This window comes from Caretta caretta, chromosome 8, assembly GCF_965140235.1.
Source record: "Caretta caretta isolate rCarCar2 chromosome 8, rCarCar1.hap1, whole genome shotgun sequence".
NCBI classification, from domain to species: domain Eukaryota; kingdom Metazoa; phylum Chordata; order Testudines; family Cheloniidae; genus Caretta; species Caretta caretta.
This window is the reverse complement of record NC_134213.1, coordinates 54,501,797-54,526,576: the sequence shown is the minus strand read 5'-3', so window position 1 is coordinate 54,526,576 and position 24,780 is coordinate 54,501,797. Positions and strand designations below refer to the sequence as shown.

Genomic DNA, 24,780 nt, shown 5'->3' with positions numbered 1-24,780 from the left:
TGGTCCAGCAGCATGGCCTGGCAGTCAGCACACTTGGACCCTGATCCAGCAAGGAGCTATATGTATGTATGGTGCTCCTTACAGGACTGGAGCATGTTGTATTAATTTAGACGGAATATATGGGCCAAAGGTGTTAGCATAACCCAGTTACTGACCAACATTAAACAGTGTTAGATAACATTCAGATATGGTCTACAGAGACTTCACCACCATGGCACACACACCATTAAACATCTTTAACCTTTTACTAAAGATAAATAAAAGAAGGAAAAACACTGAAGGCATTTGAAATGTAAATTGCTAAGGCAGGCTTTCATTTTAACAACATCCCTTGTTCCTTTTCCCTGGAGCTGGAGAGAGTTTTTAGAAGGAAAAGCCCCCTTGTCTGACAGTCTCAAACATGTGATAACTGTCCTTTTTGGGAAAAGAGAAGAAGATAGTTGAGATGAGCTGCAGACAGTGGTGTTGGAACAGGTTTTATAGTGGGGGTGCTGAGAATCAGTGAACAAAACTGCATATGATAGAAACCACTTCAAGCCAGGGGGTGCTTCTGCACCCTCAGAAACCTGAGTTCCCGCACCTCCGGCTGGAGCTGTTATTGGTTCACTGATTTCTAGTTCCACACTTCTCTTGTTTACCAGGAGTGATTTTAACACAGTCCTTGAGTTATCTGAGGAGACCTTTTTGTTTGGATTAATTTAGTCTCTGTCTCCCTTTCATGTCTTTTCCTATCAACATTTGTCATTATAAGTTATTGTTACATCTTATAAACTTTTATTAACTTCTTACAGTTAAACTCACACCTAGGGTAAGTGTGTAGGCCCAATTATCACAACATAATCCCTCTCTTTTATGAACCAATTCCACCTAGGATCAGACATCTGTTCTTAAAATCACAATTACAAAGAAACACCTTATTTTAGTTTAAGCATTTCAAAAAAGGCAAAGAAAAAAGGTCCTTGGATATATTTTAATGTTAGCAAATTCCTTATCCCAAGTTCGGGATTTGCAAATCTTACTTGATCAAATATTGCAAAGATTACAGGTACGCTTTGTTAACATCTGAAACGTTTAAGAACTTCTAACTCATTTCATTTGTAATGAAAACAAAATTTAGAACGGTTGCTGTCAGATGTTCGTAAGGCATTTAAGAACAAACCAGCTCTTCTCACTTCTTTGGCTATATTCCCAGGGTGGGTAACAATGGAAAGAGCTCCTCCCCCCGCCCTTCGCTGTTTACACAGTAAAGGCTGTACATTTACACAACCCAGGAAGGTTTTATCCATTAGAGGTTAAGATTGCTCACTTGGAGAAAAACTTTAGCCCTGAGGGCATTTTTAACCAAGTGTGTCGCCTCCTTTAAAAAGAAGCAACAAAACGATGTTCTTTTGGAGCCACTTTTGCATCCATGAGCAACGCTGGTAAAAATTCGGACATTTTTAGTCTACGATGGACCTTGCGCATGCGTTTTACCACCACCATTTGTGAGGACAACATGGCCATCCTGGCAACTTAGCTAGGTTGACCAGACAGCAAATGTGAAAAATCAGGACAGAGGGTGGGGGGTAATAGGACCCAATATAAGAAAAAGACCCAAAAAATTGGGATTGTCTCTATAAATCGGGACATCTGGTCACCCTAAACTTAGCCCACCCTGGGGACCTGAGCTACAACATTAGCACTGTGCTGCTGTCTCATTTGCAGGGAACAACAACAGAAATCATCCACATAAAAAAACAAAAGCGGGAGGGGGAAAAACCTCTGCTAAAGCGCAAAAACAACAAGGAAAAAACACTGCAAAACCAAAACAATCACCAAAAACCCCACAAACCGTTTGGTGCTGCAAGAACCCTTGGTTCCGGTGGTTTGAGATTTAATTCACAGTGAATGCAAACAGCCGGCCGGAATAAAGCTGGCATTGTATTAAGAAGAGAGTTACCCAAGATGTTATTTCAAGAAGTCTGCTTAAGCCACTTAATCTTCAACAATTTTAAAACGACTCATTATTACTATTGCTTTTTCTTAAAAATTACCAATCACAGAAACTACCCACCTCAAAACACCAGGGGGAAAAAACAAACCAAAGCATTTTACAAGATTTTTTTTTTAAATAACTATAAAACAATTGTTAACCCTCTCTTTTCTCAAGCAAAAATGTTAACAGTTTGTTTTGCATGCTTATCTCAAACAAACTCAACACATTTAAGAATTTTAAAACAAACTTTTGTTTTAAACTAACTTTGGAAACAATTGCTTGTTTGCCAAGGTGCCAGCTTCTGCTTATGTATTTAACCCTTTGGGTCCCACATTGGGAACCCAAAAATTTTGTATGAATTTCCTTGGAGTATTTGGGCCAAAGGGGTTAACATAGCACAGTCACTGTCCAACATTAAACAACATTTGGGGTTTGGTCTATAGAGACCTCATATTGCTTAGCACCGTGGCAAACACACTTTTACAAATTATTTTAACTTCTTATTAAAGGTAAAGAAAAGAAGGGAAAACAGTAAAGCTTTTGACAGGTAAAGTATTAAGTGAGGCTTTCATTTTAACAACAAGCCTTGTTCCCTTTTCCTTGGGCTGGAGAGAGTTTTTGAAGGCAAAGCCCCGTGTCTCACAGTCTCTTAGATGATAACAAAGATGGCAATAACCACCCTGTGGGGAAAAAGAGAAGTTAACTGAGATAAGCTGGAGCTGCAGTTGTTGCTGGTGCTGTGATTGAAGTCCAGTCCTGTTTCATCCGAGGTGGTGTTTGGGATTCGGCCAGAGCAGGTAGAGGTGTTGATGTCATCTGGGTGCCTCTCGCTGACCTGGGCTGCTCAGACATCTCTCAGGCTTAGGATGAGGAAGGTCTGGGGTCCTAGGAGACAGTTGGGGTGGCAGCCATGATGGTGAAGCTCACTCCAGTGCTAATTTTTCTCCCCAAAGTCTTCCTTTAAGGACCCCAAAAGGGGAGTGGTGGGTGGAATAGCCCATCCCCTCATTAATTTGTCCACCAATTAGGCCTAGTTTCCGACACACCAATTTTGGTTCACTGATTTCTAGTTCCACACTTTTCCTGTTTACCAGGCATGATCTTAACACAGTCCTTGAATTCTATCAGGAGGCCTTTTTGTTTGGACTAACTCAGTCTCTGTCTCCCTTTCATACTTTTCCGATCAATATTTGTTGCTATAAGTTATTGTTACATCTTATAAACTTTCACTCACTGCTTAAACTCACAATGAAGGTAAAGCTGTAGACTCAATTATCACAACAGACCATGGGTGCTGTTAGACCACTGCGGGTGTGTAAATTTCAGAGTCAAGGACCTTTGACAGAAAACACCTCCACTGCCATCCGGTTTAAACCTCACAGTCCAATGGCATTGCACAAGGAAAGGAGTTATGAAACTAGCTTCATTGAAGCCAAGGGGAGAGTTTGTACTGAGGGAACTATACAGCTTACATGGCAGGAAGTTGATGTGGTGTCTGTTATTCTGGTAGGGCTTGTGTTGATACCTGCTTCCCCATATTGATCCCCTCTGTGAGTCCATTTGGAAGTAATTGAAACTGGGGATCAGGACAACCAAGCGTTTTCCAGCATGTTTTACATTGGCTGTGATGATATCACTCAGGAAGATAATAAACTGGCAGGAGTTGGCTTGGAGGCCAGCCAGCTACAGTCCAGTAAACTAGCTGGTGGCAATATTCACTAATACTAGGCAACAGGCCCAATTCAAAGGGAGATACTCCAGATTTACACCAGTGTGAACAAGAGCAGGGTTTGACCCAATATATTTGCTGGTTAAGAACCATATTAGCTTCGTTCTTTTCTGGGGTATATCTACACTGCAATCAGGGTATGTGAACGAAGCACATACAGATGTACTAGAGATAGCTTTAATCTATCTATCTTGGGTCCTGGATTAGGGAGGTGGCAGTAACACAAGTTTCAGCACGAACTGCATAAGCCTACACGGGACTGTGGGTAGTTACTTGGGCAGCTAGACCACAGTGAAGTCTGTGTGGCCACAGCTTTACTGCACTATAGCTAGACTGAGGCTAGCTCAGGTACATCTACGCATTCTGCAATCACACCTCTGATTAGAGTGTAGACACACCCTTAGTCACTAAACATTCCACAATCTCCCCTTCCCCAACACACACAGCACCTTTGCACTTACATTCTCTTTTCACCTGCATTGCCTTTTTAAACATCATTCTGGCAATGATGCTTTTCTTCTTCCGTCCCTTCCCTCTTCTTCTTTGATACCTCCCCTCTCTGCCAGGGGAGATTCCTGCTGCTGGGCTAGAACTTCTTTGGTATCTTTCTGGGCTATCTGGTGTACTCCATTCATCCCAGGATCTTTACATTATCTTACCTGATACAGCACGTTTTGGAGGTGTGGTCACAATTCATTTTAGATCTTCTCTTCTGTCCCAGATGCTGGTCCTGTGGATGGAGTCTGTCACCCATCTCCCTTGGAGAGAAACTAATTTCTCTATCCATATCCTTTGTTATTCGTTTCTTCCATCAGTCAATGGATTGTCTCATCTAGCGTTTCCCCTTTATCTTTCCTGGTTTGCACATGCACAGCCTCGTCTTCTCTCATGGCCTTGCACTTCTTTTCTCTTCCTAACTGGCTTTGCTTCAGAAACCTTTCCCACTCTGGGCCAGATCCTCACCTGGAGTCAATTGGCATAGCTCCATCGAGCTCTTTGGGAGGGTCTGGCCCGCTGTGTTTTACTACATACACACACACAGACACCGCATTGCTGTACGAGAAGCACTGACAAGTCCTTACCACTGTGCTAAGGGAGTAAGCGTTAGCAGTTAGAAAGCAGCATGCTCTTAGCCTCGCTATATCCAATGGCTAGAGGGAGACGTGATCACACGCATCTACCAAGTGTATTATACTGGCACAATGATGGAACGTACATATGCAATCTGGCATGTCATCCAGACATCAGCATGACCAGCACTGTCCAACATGCTGTCACAGAACACCCAGAAAGTCTCTCTCTTGACTCCCTTTTTGGGGTGAGTGAAAGGTGTGGGACCAATAGCCCTGAGGTGCTCTGTTTATTCACAGCACTGATAGAGTGTGGACATCGGCTGTGCAAGCTTCTCCCACGCTGCCCCATCAGTGTACTTCAACCCTGCGCTGGAGAGACCTTGGGAGGTTAGCTTCCATACAGGCCCTGCCCTCTCTGCTGAGGCTGTCAACCCAGCAGAGGCAGTACTAGCCCATTGGGGGCCCTAAGCAGGAATATCCCCCCCTTTCCACAACACAAAATGAAAAGCAAATAGGGGGCCCCCTTGAGCTGCTCGGGCCCTAAGCAATTGCTTAGTCTGCTTATGCCTAGCGCTGTCTCTGCAACCCGGGTGCCAGTTAGCTGGTGGCTTCCATGAAATCCCCAATTCATTTAATGGAGGCCACCAAACCACCAGGAGCTGGTAGTTTCAGTCACTGCTAACCTGGGTTTACTTTGGTTGTTTGTTTTCCAGCTGTTCTGGTAGAGTTTGATATGAGGCTGGGGGTTAAGCTGTAGCATGGAGAGCTAGTGTATGAAATGAAGCACAGAGGGTGCTTAGGAGAAGGGCTGTTGGAGGAGAGGAGTGTGAGTGTGTGTAGGACGGCTGTTTGTACCTGCTCAATGCCTTGTTGCAGGGATAAGCACACGATACAAAGCACATTTCAAGAGGATGATAACAGGAGTGGGAGCCTAACTGAGTGCAGGGTTCTAATTTTATCTTTGCTGTTATCAAAGGGCAAACCTGCAAACCCTGGCCTGCTGAGAAGTCCCAGGCAGGTTATTACCTGAATGGTGTTTGCAGAATGGCTGTGCCATCCCCACTCTTGATCAAGGTTCAGGGAGCAAACCAAAAACAGGCCCAGCAAGCTTCCCCGGGGAAGTGAAGGTTTTCTGCCTTTGTTTCTCTCTGGTTATTTAGTTCTCATGAAAAATGCTGCCTTGGTGGCTTGGAGGACTGAAGTCACGTGCTTACACAAGCTGCAGGGGTAGCACAAGCTTCCCCAGCAGAGCTTCACGTGTCTTCTGGACAGCTCCAGTCCCACCTTTCAGATCGCTCTGTAGAGACTGCCCAACGTGGTGGGTTTTTATTAGGTGGGTACAAATGCAGTCCACCAAACACATGCCCAACCAACCAGCCATCCGATGGCAATAACTTTCAGACACTACCAGCCTGGGGGGAATTTGAACCAGCAAAGGAACTAGAAAGGAAACATTCTGTACCCCATTATCTGTCCTCTGAGCAACCCCACGTTTCCTGCCTTTGTAAGAGACACAGCAGCAGCGTGCTTGGAAACAACAGCACTGAAAAGGATGCCATTCAGGGGCTTCACTTTAAGACAGACAAACAGCAGACTGGCTCACTGAAACGAAGGGCAACCTCTCTTGAACTGCATGGTCTTGTGTTCTCACACCAGTATCAGGGAATCATGGGTCAGCTTCTTTACTGCACAGGACCCATCTCCAATTCTTCTGGACTGGTCTTGGGGGAACTGCTTTCACTATATGGATGCGTTCAGCATCTTGGTGCCCTGGAGCTCATTTTTCTTGATCTGCGTTACCACGCACGCTGCATCTGACCTTATGTACAAACTGTAGACACATTTTTGCCCAAGCAGTGCAGAATTCCATGAGTGACCCATAATGCTGTACAACGAAGGGGATGGGGAAGTGAACATACCCAGACCTTTCTAACTGAAATCCCTGCATGTTGACCTGGCTTATGCTTTGTACCCAGCTGCAAGGCAAGGTAAAACTAAGAAATGGGACATTATAGGCAGATCCAGGGCATCTCCTGTTAAATTATCCTGGATCTTATAAAAGCAGACTGAGAACTTGTAACTAGGAACTAAGAGGCTGATTCCACAAACACTGCAATGATTTCAGTCCATCAACATCAAATTAACCCTCTGCAGTTTATGAATATAAACTGAGGTACTTAGAGCTCAAGGATATGCAGCTGGCCTGCAACCCACATCTCATGAATATGCAAATACATCCATTTGTCTCATGAATGTGCTTCCAGGCCTCTGGATCTCACCTAGATTAAATGAAGTTCTGGGTCTCAGCCCAAAGAACGCTGAGGAGAAGCAACCCTGAAAGAGGCTGAAAAGGAAGGACCAGATGTATTAAGAGGTGAGCCATGCTGCAGTAATTGGATACAGAGGTCAAGAGGCAATTGTCCATGATCATGGTGACTGGGGACAGATGGGTGCATGGTGAAGTTGCTTCTTTGCAGTGAAACTGGCAAGTAGGCCCAGGAATTCAGAGGTACCAGTTTCCATTTATCTTTCCAACCCCTAGTCTCCAGAACTTTACTGGCTACTATTTAGACAAAGGGTCACATCTTCAGCTGGGATGAATCAGCTGCGAAGCGGATGAAGAAATGCTGAGAGCTGCGGTATTTTGCGGTCAGGATGCTTTGCTTAGGGGGAATTCCCCGATATGCTAATTACCCAGACAGTAACAAAAATCAAGGCATTTACTCAGTTTGCAGTGCAACTCAGAGCGTCTCCATGGCCCCCCTCCCTCGCTCGAACACCAGCTTGCCAGCCTGTTTTAAGAGTGTGGGTCCCCCTCCTCCTCACTAATATAGCCATTTGTATAGTGCTGCACATTGGAGAGGGTGGGGTATTCCTTCCTGACTCCCTCCCCCCACCCCCGCACTCCTCGGCGATCAGCGTATGCCTGAATCAGGGGGCCTCAATTTAACCTTTACTATCTTAGCCCATATAACTGCCATGTTATTACAGGTCAGAAAACCAGCCATGCAGGCCCTACTACAATGCAGCCTCAGTGCTGATCCTGGATGATCTGTTCCTGACGGTGCTTTCCATCAGGGTGGCAGCACATGCTGATTGAAGAAGGATTTCCTTTTATTTAATCTAAATTTACCAGCCATTCATTTCACAAAGTGCTTCCTTATTCTCTTATTTTGGGGCCTGGGGCAGAGAGAGGGGCGGAACAGTTTTCAAAAATAGCCTTCCCATAAAGGTGCAACCCTGAAAACCCGAGGGGGGAGGTCTGGCAGGAGGTCAGGGGAGGCCAGTTAATTCAGTCACACAAACAAGCTCCAGAGGGCACCTTCTATTATCGACTTGTCTCTCCCCAGTACTTTGCTACCTCTCTAATGGAGAGTTCCAGGATCTGTGAGCAGACAGTGCCCCCTGCTGCTCCCTCTAGAGAGTAAGATCTGGAAGGAAACACACCATTACAGTTCGAGGCAGGGCTGGCTGCCTTTCAATCCATTGAAACCTGGCCAGAAATCCAGATCTAGCCCAAGATTCCCAGCCAATTCTTTGCGACACGGCCAGGAACGCACCTTTCTCTTGGTTAATAACAAATGGCTGCTAATTGCAGTTCTTATAGCAACCGCTGTTCGAGAAGGGGTGGCGGGTAGTAACATGACTGCCTCAACTGCCCCTGAGGCCCCCTCACCAGGCCTGTGAAGTTATTGTTAACTTAGGAAAATAGGAGTTTACTATAGTCTCTTCTCCCTCCTCTGTCTTTGTGCTGTTAACACCATCACCCTGCACCAAACACTGTATTATAAATACTATCTTTAGGCCAAGTCCCTGTGAGAGGGGGCGGAGGCACAGTGGGGCAGATGGTAGTCGGGAGCATGAGGGGACAGTAAGTGCTGGAGCAAGGAAAAGCCTGAACAAGGGGGCACTTTACAACTTCAGTCCAAAAATATCCCTTCACCCTACGGCCTTTCCCCCTCCCCATTCTCAGCTGGGCAAGCCAGAGAAGGTGCCACCCTTGCGAGAATGGGAACAAGAAGCAGGAGAGAGCAGCACAGGGAGGTGCTGTCCAGGATGCTGCGTGAAGTGACGTGTGTTTGACTTGGAGAGCATCAGAGCTCTAGACACGGAAGTGATAGTTAAGAAAATGACCCCGGAGACAAGGGGATTGGGTGTGAAATGGAGACACTGCCCTGGTCATGATGATTAGATCGTTATTACACACGTCACTAAAATTGCATAAATCCTTACCACAAATACTGAGAAGGGAGCCAAATAACCACAGGACAGAAGCATTTCGCAGACACATTCAATTCCAGAAAGTCCCAGTTCTAGTCACTGGGCCAAATCTTAAATTCTGTACTCATGCACTACTCCCTTTGACTTCAAAAGGTTTCTGCTTAAGTGAGGACAGAATGAAAACAAAGGAAGGGCCTCAGGACTGGCAGAAAGTAGGAAAGAAGAACCAAGGGGAACTGTGACCTGTGCAGCCAAATCCAAGGCTATCACAGAAGAAGAAAGGCCGAGAGCATAATTAGCAAAATCCTAACAGTAATGTGACTTCCAGTTGAAGGATGGTCTTGTGGCTAAGGCACTGGACTGTGGCTCAACAGACCTGGATTCATTTCCGCAGATTTCCTCGGTAACCCTGGACAAGTCATTAATCTCTCTGCACCTCAGCCTCTCCATCTGTAAAATGAGGATCACAATATTTCCTTTCTTTCCTTGTCTGTTTAGAATATAAGCTCTTTGAGGCAGGGGCTGACTCTTACTATGTAGTCGGCCCATCTTGGTGTTACTGTAATACAAATAACAAGGAAAAACAGTGACAATTACGTGCGTATAATGAGCTCTGATACTGAACAAGAAAGCAGAGACCAGCCGTTAAGGGCTCAAATCTGCAGGCCTACCATGTGCAGAACTCCTCCATTGACTTCACTGGGAATTCCGCACCCAAAGGACATGCCGGACTGGACTCGTAAGAAGGCAGAATTTCACGCGCATATAATGTTTTGTAAGATCTTCAAGGATCACCCCCACCCTGCCTGTATCATTAGCCCTCAGCTGTGGAGCCATACTAGCATGGAATGCAACAAACTGTCTGATGCCATCAACATGAGAGAAAATACATCTTTTGTCCTGCCAAGCTATCTACAACTCGTTTCAGCTTGAAGTAGCTAAAAGTAGATTTTACTGAATTGGTTACAGACAGCAAAATCCATTCCCAATTCAATAAAATCCACCTTAACAGATAAGCATTACTGGGCTATCGACTTCAGTGGAAATATGGAATGACACCACATTACATCAGCTGAGGGTCTCTTTGTAGGGCTACATCATGGGCCACATCCGAAAGATATTTGTCTGATCCTGAAATGTCAGTGATTCCCTCAGTCTGACTGTAATGATTGCGCATTCCTTATCTGGCATAGATATAATGGCCACCATGAGCAAGCAATACTTTTAGCTTGTTTTTCCTCTTTGCTATTCAACCTGCCAGGAATTTGAGGTGGATGGTCTACAAGAATATGCCAAGAAGGATCAGGCTGGATCTCAAGAGCGACTCAAAGACAGGAGATTTTTTTGAGGGAGTATTTTCTTCCTCCTCCCTTCCCAACCCTCTCCCGCTAGGGCTTGTGGACAGGGTTTTTGTCTCTCTCTGTCTCCAGCATTATCTTTTATGAAAGCCCTTGAAGGGTTTTCACACTATTACTCTGCTTTTGATTTTATTGCATTGTGTCAGATAATTACGTGCCATCTGCTTCTCTAGCTCTTCAGGGCACGGACTGCCTTTTGTCCTGTGTTTGTACACCACCTAGCACAGCGGGGTCCTGGCCCATGCCATGGAGTTCTTAGGCACAACAGCAGAGCAAATAAAAACAACAGGGATATGAAATCCGCCTTCCCAACCCTCAGCACCTCCCTAGGGGGAGGTTCTTAAGACTACATATCCCCCTGGGAACCAGCAGTGGCAGCTGGAGCAACTGGGAGAAGTCAGGGCAGGGCGGGAGGAGGCCAGTTCCCTGCCTCCAAAACAATGCGACACTAGGCTCATAGCAGCCTCCCCTGCTCACCCAGAGGCTCATGGGCAGGAGCTCCCACAGCACCTCTCCAGGGTACAGTCACTTAATTCCCAGGTCAAGCAGAATGGATCTCTCCTTTCTGAGACAACACAGCACCAGACCTCCTGGTGAAGGACGTTAGAAGTAACCGAATGGCATCAGAGGCCACTCTTATTTTAATCTCACATTGATTTAGTACCTTTCCCCACGAAGTATCCAAATCTTTGCAAACATAGCAATCACTTCACTCAGCACTGAAATGCATCCTCCTCTGGGATAGAACAAGGCAGCGATTTAACACCACACGGTAACACTACATACAGCAGTGGGCAAATAATACAAGGAAAATGCAGCATCCAGTTGAGCCTGCAGGGGGAATTGCCTTGATGCAGAATGTAATTACCCGACTTGCAGTCCAGCCAGGCACTGGGGTCAATGCCTCTGATGAAAAGCACCATGGGCTCTTCAATGGCTCCAATGCTCAAAGCATCAGCATCCAAAAGCCAGCATCTTCAACAACACAGCACCCCCAGCCCCAGGCTGGAGACTTGCTCCAGCACTGACCATGGGAACGCAAACATGTTGATCAAATTCCAGAGGTATTTTCTCCTCATTGCTTACATCAGACATCTCCCCCTTGCCCTTTCCCGAGCTGCCACCTCCAGGCCTGCTGCTGCTGCGAGTGCATTAGCTGTCTCTCTCTATTGCCCCAATGAGGAGATATACTGCAGAGATCAGACCTGCCATGGCCTCTGTCCAGTTCTACCCCTAGCTATTCTGGGGCCCTACACAGCCCCCTCGTTGGGGGAATGTGTGGGGCCCCAAACCTCTGCAGACGGGCGGGAGGGCTGGCTAAGGGGGCAGGGGGGAACCGCCCTCCAGCACTCACCGGCAGTGCAACTGGAGCCAGGTCGCCTCGCTTCCCACCACCTATGAGTGCAGGCCCAGCCCAGCCCGCAGTCCTTGGGGGAGTGGGGGCAGGGCTGGGGCAGAGCAGGGGCGTCGGCTTTGGGGAAGGGGTGGAGTGGGGGTGGAGCTGGAACGGAGCAGGGGCAGGGCCATGGGGAAGAGGCATGGCAGGAGGTGGAGCAGCATGTAGTTGCATAGGGGACTTTCCTGGTGCCCTACGCAGCTGCGTACTTTGTGTATGAGTAGGAACGGCCCTGCCTCTGTCCCCCAGAGACCTTGTGCTATCTCATGACTACTGCACACTGCTGGTGGCAGGAGTGCTGCATCACAGGAACACAGGTTGTAAGAAAAGCCCATACAAGTGAAAACGATGAACCCCATCTGTTGTCAGAGCTTCCTGTCTGCCGACCTCAGCTGTCCCCTGTGTTTTGCTGGCAAGCTAGGACCTCCCATTAATCACTGCACTATGCCCCCTTCTGCCAACTAGGCCAGTGCCAAAGGTTGTAAGACAGACTCCACCAGGAAATAACCTGGGTGCAGAGCACAAAGCTGCACCTGCACTATCTCTGGGGCAGGAGGTGTTTTGGGTCAAGGCAAGGGTAAAGCAGGGGTAGCTGGGGTGTAGCCAATGAAGACCTGCACCCTGGCAGTCCTACACTCCTGCAAAGCCCCACAGGAGCCATTGCAGCAGGGGAGCAACTTAGGGCAGCCCTCGAGCCTGGCCTACCCTGCAGCAGAGGCTGAACCAGCCCCATATCAGGTGCATCCCTGGTGTCTGGGCAGGGATGAATTTGCCACTTGGAGTGGAGCACATCTAGTGCTTTTACAGGGGGAGTCTTACCTCTGCTGGGAAGGAGCAACACCAGGGTCTGCTGCCAGGGACAGGTGTGTGTGGGGCTGGGAGTCAGCAGAAATTCTCAGCCACGCCCCCTGCTACCCAGCCACTCCCAGGAAGCCAGCTGAGAACAGGCAGCAGAGCTTGCTGGGGTAGTGTCCTTTTCTTCTCTGTTGTCCTGAGCTTAGCAGCCCAGCCTGATGAAGGACACAATGGAGCTGAGGGGGAGGGGACACAATTTTGGCCCATGTTCTATCAGACAAGTAGGTGAAGCACAGTTCTTCTGGGCAATGCAAAGACAGCCAAGTGGCAGTGAGCACACATGCACCTTACACATGCAGTCACCAATCCAGAGCTCTGATTGCCCTACATGCATCTTTCAGACTCACCCAAACCACGCTCCTGGGAGAGGAGAGGTGTGACATAGAGGTCTGAGAACTGGGAGCTAGGAGCCCCAAGTTTGCTTTTCATACTCGTTCTCTTGGTGGATTTAGGCAAGTCACTCACCCTCCTTCTGACTCAGTTTCTTCACCTGTAAAAATGGGCTGATACACTGGAATCCCTATCCATCCACCCAGATGTGCCCGTTAAATAAGGAGATGTAGGGCTTGGCGATCAACTGGAGTTCTCCTCTGGGTCACACTGCACAGCTGGGGTCACACGGGGAAGAGGGAAAAGAGCCTGCTCTCTTCCCACCCACAAAGGGCTTGGGACAACTGTATCCCAGTGCTGGGCGGAATGCAGAGGGACACATCACCCCAAAGGGACATGGCCAGGGTCTGAGTCCTCTGCTCATGCCCCCAGCGCAGGCCATGGAGCTTGGGGGAAGCACAATCACTGGATTGCAGGCTGTTCCCGCTCTGGCAGCAACAACACAGTTTAGCCTTTCATGACTTTTACCCCTCCATCTTCTGCAGCAGTGAGTGTGTGGAGATGGCTGTGCTGATACCCTGCCATCACTTACATTGTGCTGGGAAAGGGTTCAGAAAAACCTTAGGTGGCCAAATATTCAGAGCCAATTATGTCACTAATAACAAAGGTGGCTAAAAGTCAATGTGTAAAAGGGCCTTAGAAACTCAGGGCCAGCTCCTCAACTGGTGTAAATCAGCCTAGCTCCTCTGATTTCCACAGAGCTGAGCCAATATCCACCAGCTGAGGATCTGGCCCTTGGCCTGTATTCAGAGCCATGTGCTACCCCTTCAGTGACAGGGCAGGTCATATCAAATCCCCGCTCAGCTGGGCCAATTACCGAATGTCTGTTGCAAAGGCCATGCTACCCAGGGGCTGTTCTGCAGATGCCATGAGGAGGTTTAGGGGATCTGGAGACGGGACATCTCTTACCCTTAGCTGGGTGTTTCCAAGGGTATGCGTGCGATTACCTGGGGTGGGGGCTTTGCAGTGAGTCCCAGAATGATGGGAATAAAGGAGCAAAATTACCGCTGCGCCCCCCCCCCCACCATTGCCAGAGACACTTTGGTTTGTCTGCTTTTTTTCAAGTGCATTGATTGCCGGTGAGAGCTTAATCCAGTGTGGAAGACAGACACACAGGTCTCCTCACTGCCTGGGATGATTCTCCCTTCAGGGTCTCCTCTCTGTGCCACTGCCTGGTATAATTTCTGCTTACTGGAAGAGTGATGATGCCACCTGCTGTTCACTGCTAGACATGACAACCCAAAATGTCACAACTTAGTGTGGTGTCCTCCTGCATTTCCATTCAACTTCAAGATGACATAATAGCAAGTAACCTGTTCCTGGCACCCTTTTCTTCCTAGCCTACTTCTGCCCTTTAGACTAGAGCACGATGCAGGAATCCTCTCCCTTTTCAGGGTTTTTTTGGGGTCTCACTGTACCTTCCTGCCTTTGGAAACTCATCTGTCTTCTCAAACACAGATGACCTTCCCCTCTACCCCCCATTTCCTTCCATCCCAACAGCGTGACTCATAAACTCTCTGTGCAGAACCCTTCATGTGATGCCTGTATGCACGCTATAGTTAAGGACTCTGGTAGATACTTTTTTATATGAGAATGTGAAAGCAGCACCCTTTTCCCCGTTCAGACTAAGGCCCCAATTAAGGAAAGCACTTAAGCAGGTGCTTAAGTTTTCCTGAGTAGGGATGACTTCCTGAATTGGAGTAAGGATTTCCTAAAAGGAGAAAACATATATCATGTAATAGGGGGAACAAAGAGGCCACTGGATAAAATAAAAAACAGTAATTTGCCACACCACCTGTGTTTGACCTCAGTGCATTGTTAAAGGATCGACTGGCACCATGGTTAATTCAGATTTGGACTGGCCAGAAGTGAACTAAATCAATAGCCACTGCTAATAACACAACTATGTTGGGTAGATGTTTGCTAGAAGAGCATTCCTCCTTAATATGCGGTCTAAAATGACCTGGTAGGATCACCGAGTAGATGACTTTCCCCATGCTGGTCTGCCAATGGACCCCTGTACAGACTTAATGTGAAATTCTGGCCTCAGGGAAGGAGAAGGGGCGGGGCTGGGGGTGAGCGTGCCCCAGCCAGCCCTTCCAGGCCACCTGGCCCGCACTGCTCGGGGCTCCAGCACTGACTTAAATGGCCTGGGTCTCTGGCCACTGCCGCGGTAGCAGCAGCCGGAGCCCTGGGGCAGCTGCTCCGCCCCCAAATTGGCAGCCGGGGCAACGACGTTAAAGCGCTGCCATGGCAAAGGACCCTCTGGTAGTGCTTTAACGTTGCTGCCCCTTCTGCCCCCCGTCGGCGACCCTGCCGGTACAGCCGCCAGTGGGGGAGGCCCGTATCGGCTCACTTTCAGCCCTGAGCGTGGGTAGCAATAGCAGTGATGCTGCAGCAGGAGGGTGGCTGTACCAGCCTACCCCTGTACCCCGGCACCTTGGGTACTCAGCCAGGCAGCTAGCCTGTGCTGAAGTCCCTGCTGCTGCAGCTTCCCTGCTATTTGTACCTACCCTAGCGCCCTCACAGCTAGCATGGGTGCTGCAGTCACCCCTCTGCTTACAGGGTAGCCATACCCTATGAGTTGGAAGGTGTTGGCTAACTCGTGTTACTAGCCTAGTGTGTCCAGGGCAGGTGCCTTCAGCAGGTGTTAAACGAATGGAGTTCAAAGATAAGGCTGGCGGTTCAGCCCTCCCCGGTCCGGCCCGGTTGCTGCCTGCGTGTGGATCAATAAGCTCTAGGTGGCCCTGGGTGGGAGGGGGGCTTTAAAAATACACACCTAGCCGGGCTCGCCCTGCCAGCCCGGCTCTGCCTCGCAGTGTCTCCCCGCCGCGGCACAGGCAGCCAGGGCGGACAGCTGCCTGTGGAAAGTGTGTGTGTGTGTGTGTGTGTGTGTGTGCACGGGCTGTGCGCTGGGGTCCTCGGCAAGGGGAGGCCCCTGTGCGCACCGGCCGGGAGAGCAGCGGCGGCTGCGGCGCGCATGTCTCCGGGCCCGCGGAGAGCCAGCGGGGCGCGGCAGCACCGAGGGAGGTGAGCCTGGGCCGGCCAAGCCCGGCACCCTGCGGGGCTGGAGCGGGCAGGGTCCAGCCATGGGAAGGCGAGACGCGGGAGGCGCAGTGCCCCCCATACGTGCCAGCGGGGAGACTGGCAACCCCCTGCCCTGCTGCTCAGCGGTGCCTGCGGCAGCAGCCCTGCCATGCCCCTGAAGCCGGAGAGCAGGCAAGCAGCATGCCTCTGATCCCTCAGTCCTTCCCTGAGTGCCACTGCGCTCCTTCCTTGCCGGCCTCACCCCAGGCTGTCCCCACTCATGTGAAACACGCCAGGCAGCCTGTTCGGGAGCCCGGCTGCTCCTGGCCAGACAAACCAGAGCCAGCCCTTTCAGCTGGTGGCTGTTAGCTCTTCAACACAAGGGAAGTCTCCCCCATGCTTGCGTTCTCTGCACTGAGCTTCCAGCCTGTGTTAGACTCTTCCTAGAGAACGATGCTAAATGGGATTCATGACGGACATGAGGGAGAGGGGGTATGTCATTCAGTCATTCAACGTTTTTTTAAAAATTACCATGGACCTCAACATTTGTGGAGGGAGAATGGGGGCCATGTCTACGCTGGGCACAATGCAATCAATGCAGCAGCAGAGGTGAAAAGCCCTAATGTTGACAAGGAAAGCTGTGATTTGCATGGCCAAGTTCAGTTGTGGCAAATCATGGTTTTCCTTCTCTATGCTACGGGTTTGCACTGGTGCAGCTACTCTGATTACTAGCCACTGATGACTGAAATCAGGGATCGCTAATCCCTGCGTAGACAAGGGGCAGGGCTCGGAGGCCCCTAAGGGATGCTGGAAGGGAGACCTGTGAAAGGAATGCAGAGCTCTAAGTTTGTTGAAAAGGGGACTTGCATCTCATGTTTGTGTGTCTTTGGTTTCAGACCTCGGAGGTGCTGGGAGGCATGGACTGTGAGCACACAACAGTTCCTCAGGTCACCATTCACGGTAGTCAGCCCTGCAGCAATCTAGCTGTGCCTTAACCTGGCAAAGGAAAAGGGTAGGATCGGACAGATCGAGGATTGTCCATGAGTGAAGGGCCTTGTCAGTCATTGGCAAGCAGGGTGAGGACAGCATGATGGTGGACAGTCCTGCAGAATGTGGCCAGGGAAGGGCGGAGTTTGGCAGAGTCTTTGCTGGTTTTGTATCCACAGAGCTGGCAGCAGTGGCAGAAATCAGCAAGCTTGCTCCTGTACTGAGAGACCGCAAGCCCATGGCAGCTGCTGGTGCCACCACTCTGATCTGCGGGGACTGTGGCAAGAGCTTTGCCAGGAAGTCGGACTTCAAAGTGCACCAGCGGATCCATACAGGCGAGAGGCCCTACAAGTGCTCCTACTGCAGCAAGGGCTTCTACCAGGCCTCTATGGTGCGGCGGCACGAACGCACACACACTGGCGAGAAGCCCTACCGCTGCTCTGTGTGCGATAAGTCCTTCGCCCGCTCCACCTCGTTGCTGATCCATCAGAACACGCACACTGGCGACCGGCCATACGAGTGTCCCTTCTGTGAGAAGACCTTCTCTGACCCCTCCACCCTGCTCCAGCATCGCAAGATGCACATGGGCCTCAAGCCCTTCCATTGTGGCATCTGCAACAAGTCCTTCAGCCAGTCATCCAGCTTCACCTTCCACCGGGCTACTCACACCAATGATCGCCCCTTTGTCTGCTCCGAGTGCGGCAAGGCCTTCATCCGCTCCACTGCCCTGCTCAAGCACCGGCAGACCCATGTCCAGAAGGCCTTTCGCTGTGGGGAGTGTGGCAAGGTTTTCCCCAAGCTTTCAGGCCTCCGCTCCCACCAGCGGATGCATGCCCAAGGCCACCGGATAGAGATGGAGTTGCGGGAAGAGGAGCAGAACCACTGGAATGTTCCCACACTGAGGTTCCAAGCCTATGACCCTCTGCCCCAGGACTGTCCCCTCCCCAGCTTGGCTGTGCAGCTGGAATCCTAGTACTGTATATTCAACCCTGCCCAGTTTCACATAGCTGTAGTTGGGTATTGGAGATATTGCCAATGAAAATGTTATGTATGCAGGTCCAAATTCCTGTCCATCCCATACAGACCTGCTGATATTCCACTTTCTAGTACCTGTCCTTCACAACAGACCAGAATTCTTGTCCATATCACATAGACTGGCCACCTTGCTTCCTATCATACCTCTCACTTGTCCCACCTTTCAGAGCTGAATCTCTCTCCATCCTGCTGCAGTTACCTCACTTTCTCAGCCTATGACCTCATGCAGTCTGATAAGCTAGGTGGGTCATGCTGGGCCAGAACTTCAATGGGAGACTTCCAGGGAAAGCACAGGTAAGGGAGGAAGAGGATTTTGGTGATTTCATCTGGCATTTTTCCCTCCAAGTCAGTACTGAACTAACTAACCTTGGTATTAGGGGCACTGAGCCTCCAACCTAGTGTGGGCATTAAAGGCTCCAAGGCACTTTTTGCAACAGTAGAAATGTTATCAAGAATGTCCTGGCCAAAAGGTGGAAGTTACCATACCAACTCTAAGAGGCTAATTAGTTGGTATGGCAACTTCCACCTTTTCATGTTCTCTATATGTATATAGATCTTCTTACTATATGTTCCATTCTACGCATCTGATGAAGCGGGCTGTAGCCCACGAAAGCTTATGCTCAAATAAATTTGTTAGTCTCTAAGGTGCCACAAGTACTCCTGTTTATTAATAAGACTGGGACTTTTCAGCTTGGAAAAGAGATGGCTAAGGGGAGATATGATTGAGGTCTATAAAATTATGACTGTTGTAGAGAAAGTAGATAAGGAAGTGTTGTTTACTACTACTCATAACACAAGAACTAGGGGTCACCAATGAAATTAATAGGCAACAGTTTTAAAACAAATAAAAGGAAGTATTTCTTTACACAACGCACAGTCAACCTGTGGAACTCCTTGTCAGAGGATGTTGTAAAGGCCAAGACCATAACAGGGTTCAAAAAAGAACTAGATAAATTCATGGAGGATAGGTCCATCAATGGCTATTAGCCGGGATGGGCAGGAATGGTATCCCCTAGCCTCTTTTCCAGAAGCTGGGAATGAGCAACAGGGGTGGATCACTTGATGATTACCTGTTCTGTTCATTCCCTCTGGGGCACCTGGCACTGGACACTGTCGGAAGACAGGATACTAGGCTAGATGGACCTTTGGTCTGACCCAGTAGGGCCATTCTTATGTTCCATCCCAGACAGATCTGCTGTTATCTCACTGGAAGCCTGATTCTAAAGTGTTATGTTCATCCAAGTAGGGAACAGAAACATGCCATAAGCCCTATTTCAGAAAAAGCTGTCCAGATGTTTTTCCCCTTTTTCTCCTCCATCAACGTTTTGACCAAAAAAAATCAGAAAATTTCAACCAACTTTTAAAATGACTGATCAGGAATTGATTGCCCAGCTCTGCCATTTGTGTCTCAGTATGGACCCTTCTCTCTGTCCATCTCTCACAGATCAATGGGAGGAGGAAGGTAAATAGAGGAGAGGGGATGTGCAGAAAGGGCTGGTTAGGTATAAAAGAAAGGAGTGATGTTTTATTGAACCAAGGGTGCGGATGCTGTCGGAACTCCAGCTTCCCCTTTTCACCCACTGGGATGGGAGGAGCTAAATACAATGCAGCTTCAATGCCTAGAGCGGAAAGTTGGGTGTGAGGAGGTGAAAAGAGACCTGAATCAGAGGGTGGGTTAGGAGGTCTTGATCACGGTCTATGCTGCAGAATTTGAAAACAGCTGCTACAGGGGAGTCCTCCCATAACTAGGTCATTTGTTTCCCCACAAAGCAATTTTCCTGTAACTTCTGCATAAGTGGAGGGTCACTGTCACCAGAATTCCCGTTTGCACACTGGAATTCATGGGAACAAAGCAAGACTTTCATTCTACTTCACAACATGAGGGGTGGCTTGCAAAATGCCAATTCCTTGTGAGCAGTTGTCACTATATTACTGAAATCTGCTTCTCCCTGGTGTAATGGGATAAGCAAGGGGGCAACACTTGCCTATGGGGAGGTGGAGCAGTTCCAGGCTTCTCACCTTTAACATAGTACCAGCCCCTTTCTTTTCAGCTTAGCTCTAAAGAAATCAAGCACCAACTTCTAGCCCTGCTCTTATCAGCTCCAAGGTCTCTGTGCTCCCTTTATGCCTGCTGAGGACCAGTCCCCACTCTCTCAAGTGTTTGAATCACTGGTGGTAGACAATGGCAGGCGTGTTTCAATCCAGCAGAGACCTTCCTCTTTTTACAATTTCAACATGGCCAGCAAAGAGGCTGCCTCTCTCCTAGTGTTCTGCACTCAACTTGCTGTCTCTGAAACCACTCGGAGCCCATTCAACCTGCAGCCCTGCCAATCTCATTTGGACCACACAGCACCCTCTCACCCAATGCTAGGAGTCTGCTGGGCAGTCTCTGGTGCCACTTGGACCCCTCCAGTTTGTTGTAAAGGGTCCTTCTAGATTAGCATGATGATGAATTCCTGCCATTTCTCTGGAAACTGTTTTTCCAAGTGCTCCCAATTCAAGTTTCGTTCTTCTTTGAAACCAGAAGAAATCTCCCATCCTGAAAAACGTTCAGCCTGGGAGTCCAGGATGATGCCCGTGTTATCATGAGCTCTTTGTATTTTGCACCTGTTTTTTCCTTTTCTTCTTCTGGGGAGAAGAGAAAAGAGTTGAACACAGACTGTAATTTACTGAAACCCAATGGGAGAGAGGGGTGTCTCCTCATCAAATCCTCCTCCTCTCTTGCAGCAAGAGGTGGCTCAGATAAAGCAGCTTTGATGGATATGGGGGAGAGAGAAATATTACCTGGTAAATGGTTTTCTTCATCTCATCAGTACCCACCCCACCCCCGTTTGGAACTGAGCAAGTGATAGGGAGGAACAGTAACATATTTGTTCCAAGATGATCTACTGAGGCTGCAGAATTTAGAGGGTGTGAAATGTCCAAACAGATGTGGTAGATCAAAGGTTAGGCAGCAGCAACAAATGGGATCCATTATAGACCCACTTGTGAGATTTCTGAGACTCCAAACTGCTAGAGGTGTGCTGGCAGTGGTAAGGAAGAGAAATCAGCCTATACATTTCATCCTCTTCTAGTCCTGCTTCCAGGGTCTCTGGCCTGGCAGTGATTGCCTCCCACTCTAGTCTTGCTGGCAGGAAGGTGGGGGCATGGAATAGGCTGTGGGCTGACAAGTAGCCACAGCTGACCTGTATGACTCTGCATGATCACTACCATTGCTTGGGCCTGATCATGTTATCAGCAACTTTGGAAGAGTCCATATTTATTGTAATACACAATTACACGGGAACAGAACATTTCCTGAGGATACTGCTATCGAGAACCTAAGCACTGCGGAGCAGGCAAGTAGTGAAGACACTGCCACCTCATTGTGATGAAACAAAATCTCTGTTACTAATCCTGTCTCTTCTCTAGCCAGAATAAAACATTCAGTTTGTGATTAAAAAACCCTTCTGTGTCTATCTAAACTTCAAGTGTCCTGACGGCTAAACTGAGCAACATGAAAGCGTGGTGCCAGACCTGGGGTGGGGTGCAGTTACTGAGACCCTTCTGCTTCCCTGGGTGCTGGAATTCAAACCCCAGCACAGAGGGGACTTGAGTGCCAGATTTTGATTGGCAGGGCGATGGAACCTTGCTGGTCCTGATGTATGTGGTTCTCTATGAACATGCAGTGTACAGGGACATGTATATACAGTAGTGTGCTTTCTGACCCACATGGCTGTATGCATACATATACCAGTGCCTAGAGGTAGGGCATAGTCTGTGATATGTGCGTAAGGGCACGCTGGAGGTATGTGCACAAGTGTATATAGTGAAGTTAAATGGCCTGTGGCATACAGGAGGTTTGACTAGAGCAGGGGTGGGCAAACTTTTTGGCCCAAGGGCCACATCTGGGTGGGGAAATTGCACGCAGGGTTATGAACGTAGGGCTGGGGCAGGGGGTTGGGGTGCGGGAGGGAGTGCAGGGTGTGCAGTGTGCAGGAGGGGGTCAGGGCAGGGGGTTGAGATGCAGGAGGGGTGTGGCAGAGGGCTCAGGGCAGGGAGTTGAGGTGTGGGGTACAGGAGGGGTTCGGTGTACTTACCTGGAGTGGCTCTGGGGTGGCAGCAGCGCGCAGTGGGGCGAAGGCAGGCTCCGTGCTTGCCCTGGCCCCGTGCTACTCTCGAAGTGGCTGGTACCACATCCCTGCGGCCCTGGGGGAGGGGGAGGCAGAGGGCTCTGCGTGCTGCCCTCGCCTGCGGGTACCTCCCCCGAAGTTCCCATTGGCTGCGATTCCCTGTTTCCAGCCAATGGGAGCTGTGGGAGGCAGTGCCTGCAGGTGAGGACAGTGCACGGAGCCCTCTTTCCCCACCCCCGGGACCGCAGGGACGTGGCTTCTGGGAGCAGTGTGGGGTCCGAGGTGCCATGGGGGTGGCAATCCCACAGGCTGGATCCAAAGCCCTGACAGGCCGTAGTTTGCCCACCCCTGAACTAGAGGATGTAATGATCTCTTCTTGTCTTAAACTCTGTGAATTTATGAATTCATTTATGGAGTGCAGGTAGCTGCTATGTACAATGGGAAGGAGCTAGTGCAGATGTGTGTGCATGTATTTAGAGAGCAGGGTTTGATTGAATTCTTGCCCTATTTTTTTTTGACTGTCAATGGGACAAAATTAAAAATATGCAGAACTTCAGCATCACTATTGCAGACACACACAAGCAAGTGATTAAAATAAAACACCTCTCCTAACTATGTCAGGTTGTTCCTCTCCGACCAACACCCAGGTCTCATGCCCCCTCACAGTCATGCCTCTTGATCCTCCTTCCTGTCCAAACCCAGGCTCCCCCAAATAAGGTGCAAGGAGTATTTCCCTGTACTCCCATATCCAGATCCAAAAATGAACTTCATAACATATTCCTCCATAACTAGATCTCCATCTCCGAATAATCATCTCTCTCATATCTTCTGTAGCCCTCTCTGGCAGCATAAACCCCTCTCCATCTGATTCCCCTCCCCCAAGGTACATTTCCATAAAAGATTATTTTAGCATGACTCATGCAACAATTATGTGATTTATGAATCAGAAATAGCATTTTGTTGTGGAACTGTCTTAAAAGCAGGCATTGTAAATTTTGAAGCCAATCTCAGAGAATAATAAAATATTACATAAGTCTTTCAAGTACTGTGACTGAATTTTAAAAGAGAACTAGTTAATTTCATGCCAACACAATTAGTTTTGCAAGCTAAAGTAATGATAAAGACTATCATATCTCATGCTCCAGGGCAGAAATTAATTGCCTCTGGGGGTCAGGAAGGAACTTTTACCTACACCTGGTCAAAAAACTTTTTTTTTTTAAAGGAGAGATGGACTTTTGAGGAAAAGGAACATTTTCATGAAAATTCTTTGTAATTTCTTAACAGACTGAACTGAAACAAACATTTTTGTTTTGGCTTTGAATTGAAAAGTCGCTAAAAACCAAACCTGAAATGCAGATTTTGAGTTCAAACAAACTAAATTAATTTTTTATTTTGATTTATTGAAAACTTAAAAACGGTGAAAAAAATTGTAGCAAAATTGAAGAAAAGTTGGTTTTGTTCGAAAATTGTCTTTGAAACACCATTCTTTGACAAGCCCGAGTTCACTCCTTTCTCGCTCCCAGAGGGAGAACTGCACAGTTGGCTAGCAGCATTGTAAGTGGGGTTTCTCATCCCTCTGGAGCTTCAGTTAATTGTCCCTGCTGGAAGCAGAACGCAGACTAGCCTCCATGGACCAAGCTGTGACTGAGCATGGCAAACCCTGTCTTTCTGTAGTTCTAAACCTGGCAGTCCTTTTCTATATTTTAATACACTTTGAAAACGTGCATGGGATAGGTGGCAGGCTGTCCAGTTTGGAGACTGAAGCCTCTGTTAATCAAGAGAACAGATACAGCACAGGCTGCTGCAGTGTGAACTTCCTTCACAGTATCCAAGCCACTGTCTCAAACTCACTCCTGAAGGGACTGCCTCTAGGAGTCACAGGAGAGTTCTATCTCCCTGGCCCATTCAGTCTGCACAAAAGCATGCAAATTAGCATTGATTGTGATGGTGGGCTTCAGAGTGGACACATGTTCTGGCCATTAGAAACTGGCCTGAAACCATTAACTCATTTTTCAAAGGCCATCGGATGAGAAATACTTTCCAATAAATACCAAAATGGGCCATTGAACCTGTGGTTTGGGGATGAAAGTGAGCAGATCAGAGTCAATCCCATGAGCAGCTATCCAGTACTCCTGACAGCCCTCTTTAAAGAGTTCAAATGCACCAGAAATAAAAATCTCAAAGTAAACATTTTTAGGTGAGGGACTGGAGGGGAACTTGGGACTGCTCTACAGGTCAGCTTCAAGAAAGCAAAATGTATCTGCTTCTGCTACCCCAAGGGAACAAGTTACAGTTGAAGAATCTCTCCTCCCTGGTATGAATAGGGATGGGGTAGTCTTTTTTTAAAAAAGAGGACCAGTGCTTTGGAAGCACAAGATTCCAGAGCATTTAAACAAAGAAATAAAGGTTAAAACTATTTAATTCCTAGTGAGAGGAGGAGAATCAGTGCTGCAGAAGTCAGAGAACTGAGTGGTGTGTGTGATCTGAGTCAGTAAGGAGAGGAAGGAGCGGGAGACCAGAGGATGACTGCAGGAAGGTTCAGACACTGAAAGAGACACACACCAGGATTTTGGGGCTGGAGTAATTGGTTTACACTGTGACTAAGCAACAATCAACTGGGGT

At 48.4% G+C, this 24,780-nt stretch overlaps 2 protein-coding genes across 2 annotated transcripts in view; one reads left to right on the top strand and one right to left on the bottom strand.

The window, feature by feature from the left end:
- Positions 1 to 956: 956 nt before the first annotated feature.
- The window catches only part of LOC125640797 (uncharacterized), a 49,114-nt gene continuing 25,290 nt past the window's right edge, over positions 957 to 24,780 (bottom strand). Inside the window, exon 5 of the transcript XR_012669653.1 lies at positions 957 to 2,860. The gene's annotated coding sequence lies outside the window, so the exon portion shown is untranslated. The remainder of the gene's footprint in view (positions 2,861 to 24,780) is intronic.
- LOC125640800 (uncharacterized) lies at positions 15,875 to 21,490 on the top strand. Its single transcript, XM_048859734.2, has 2 exons — positions 15,875 to 16,027; positions 16,921 to 21,490. Exon 2 carries the CDS (start codon positions 17,112 to 17,114, stop codon positions 17,982 to 17,984), a length of 873 nt encoding a protein of 290 aa, XP_048715691.1. The 5' UTR covers positions 15,875 to 16,027; positions 16,921 to 17,111; the 3' UTR covers positions 17,985 to 21,490.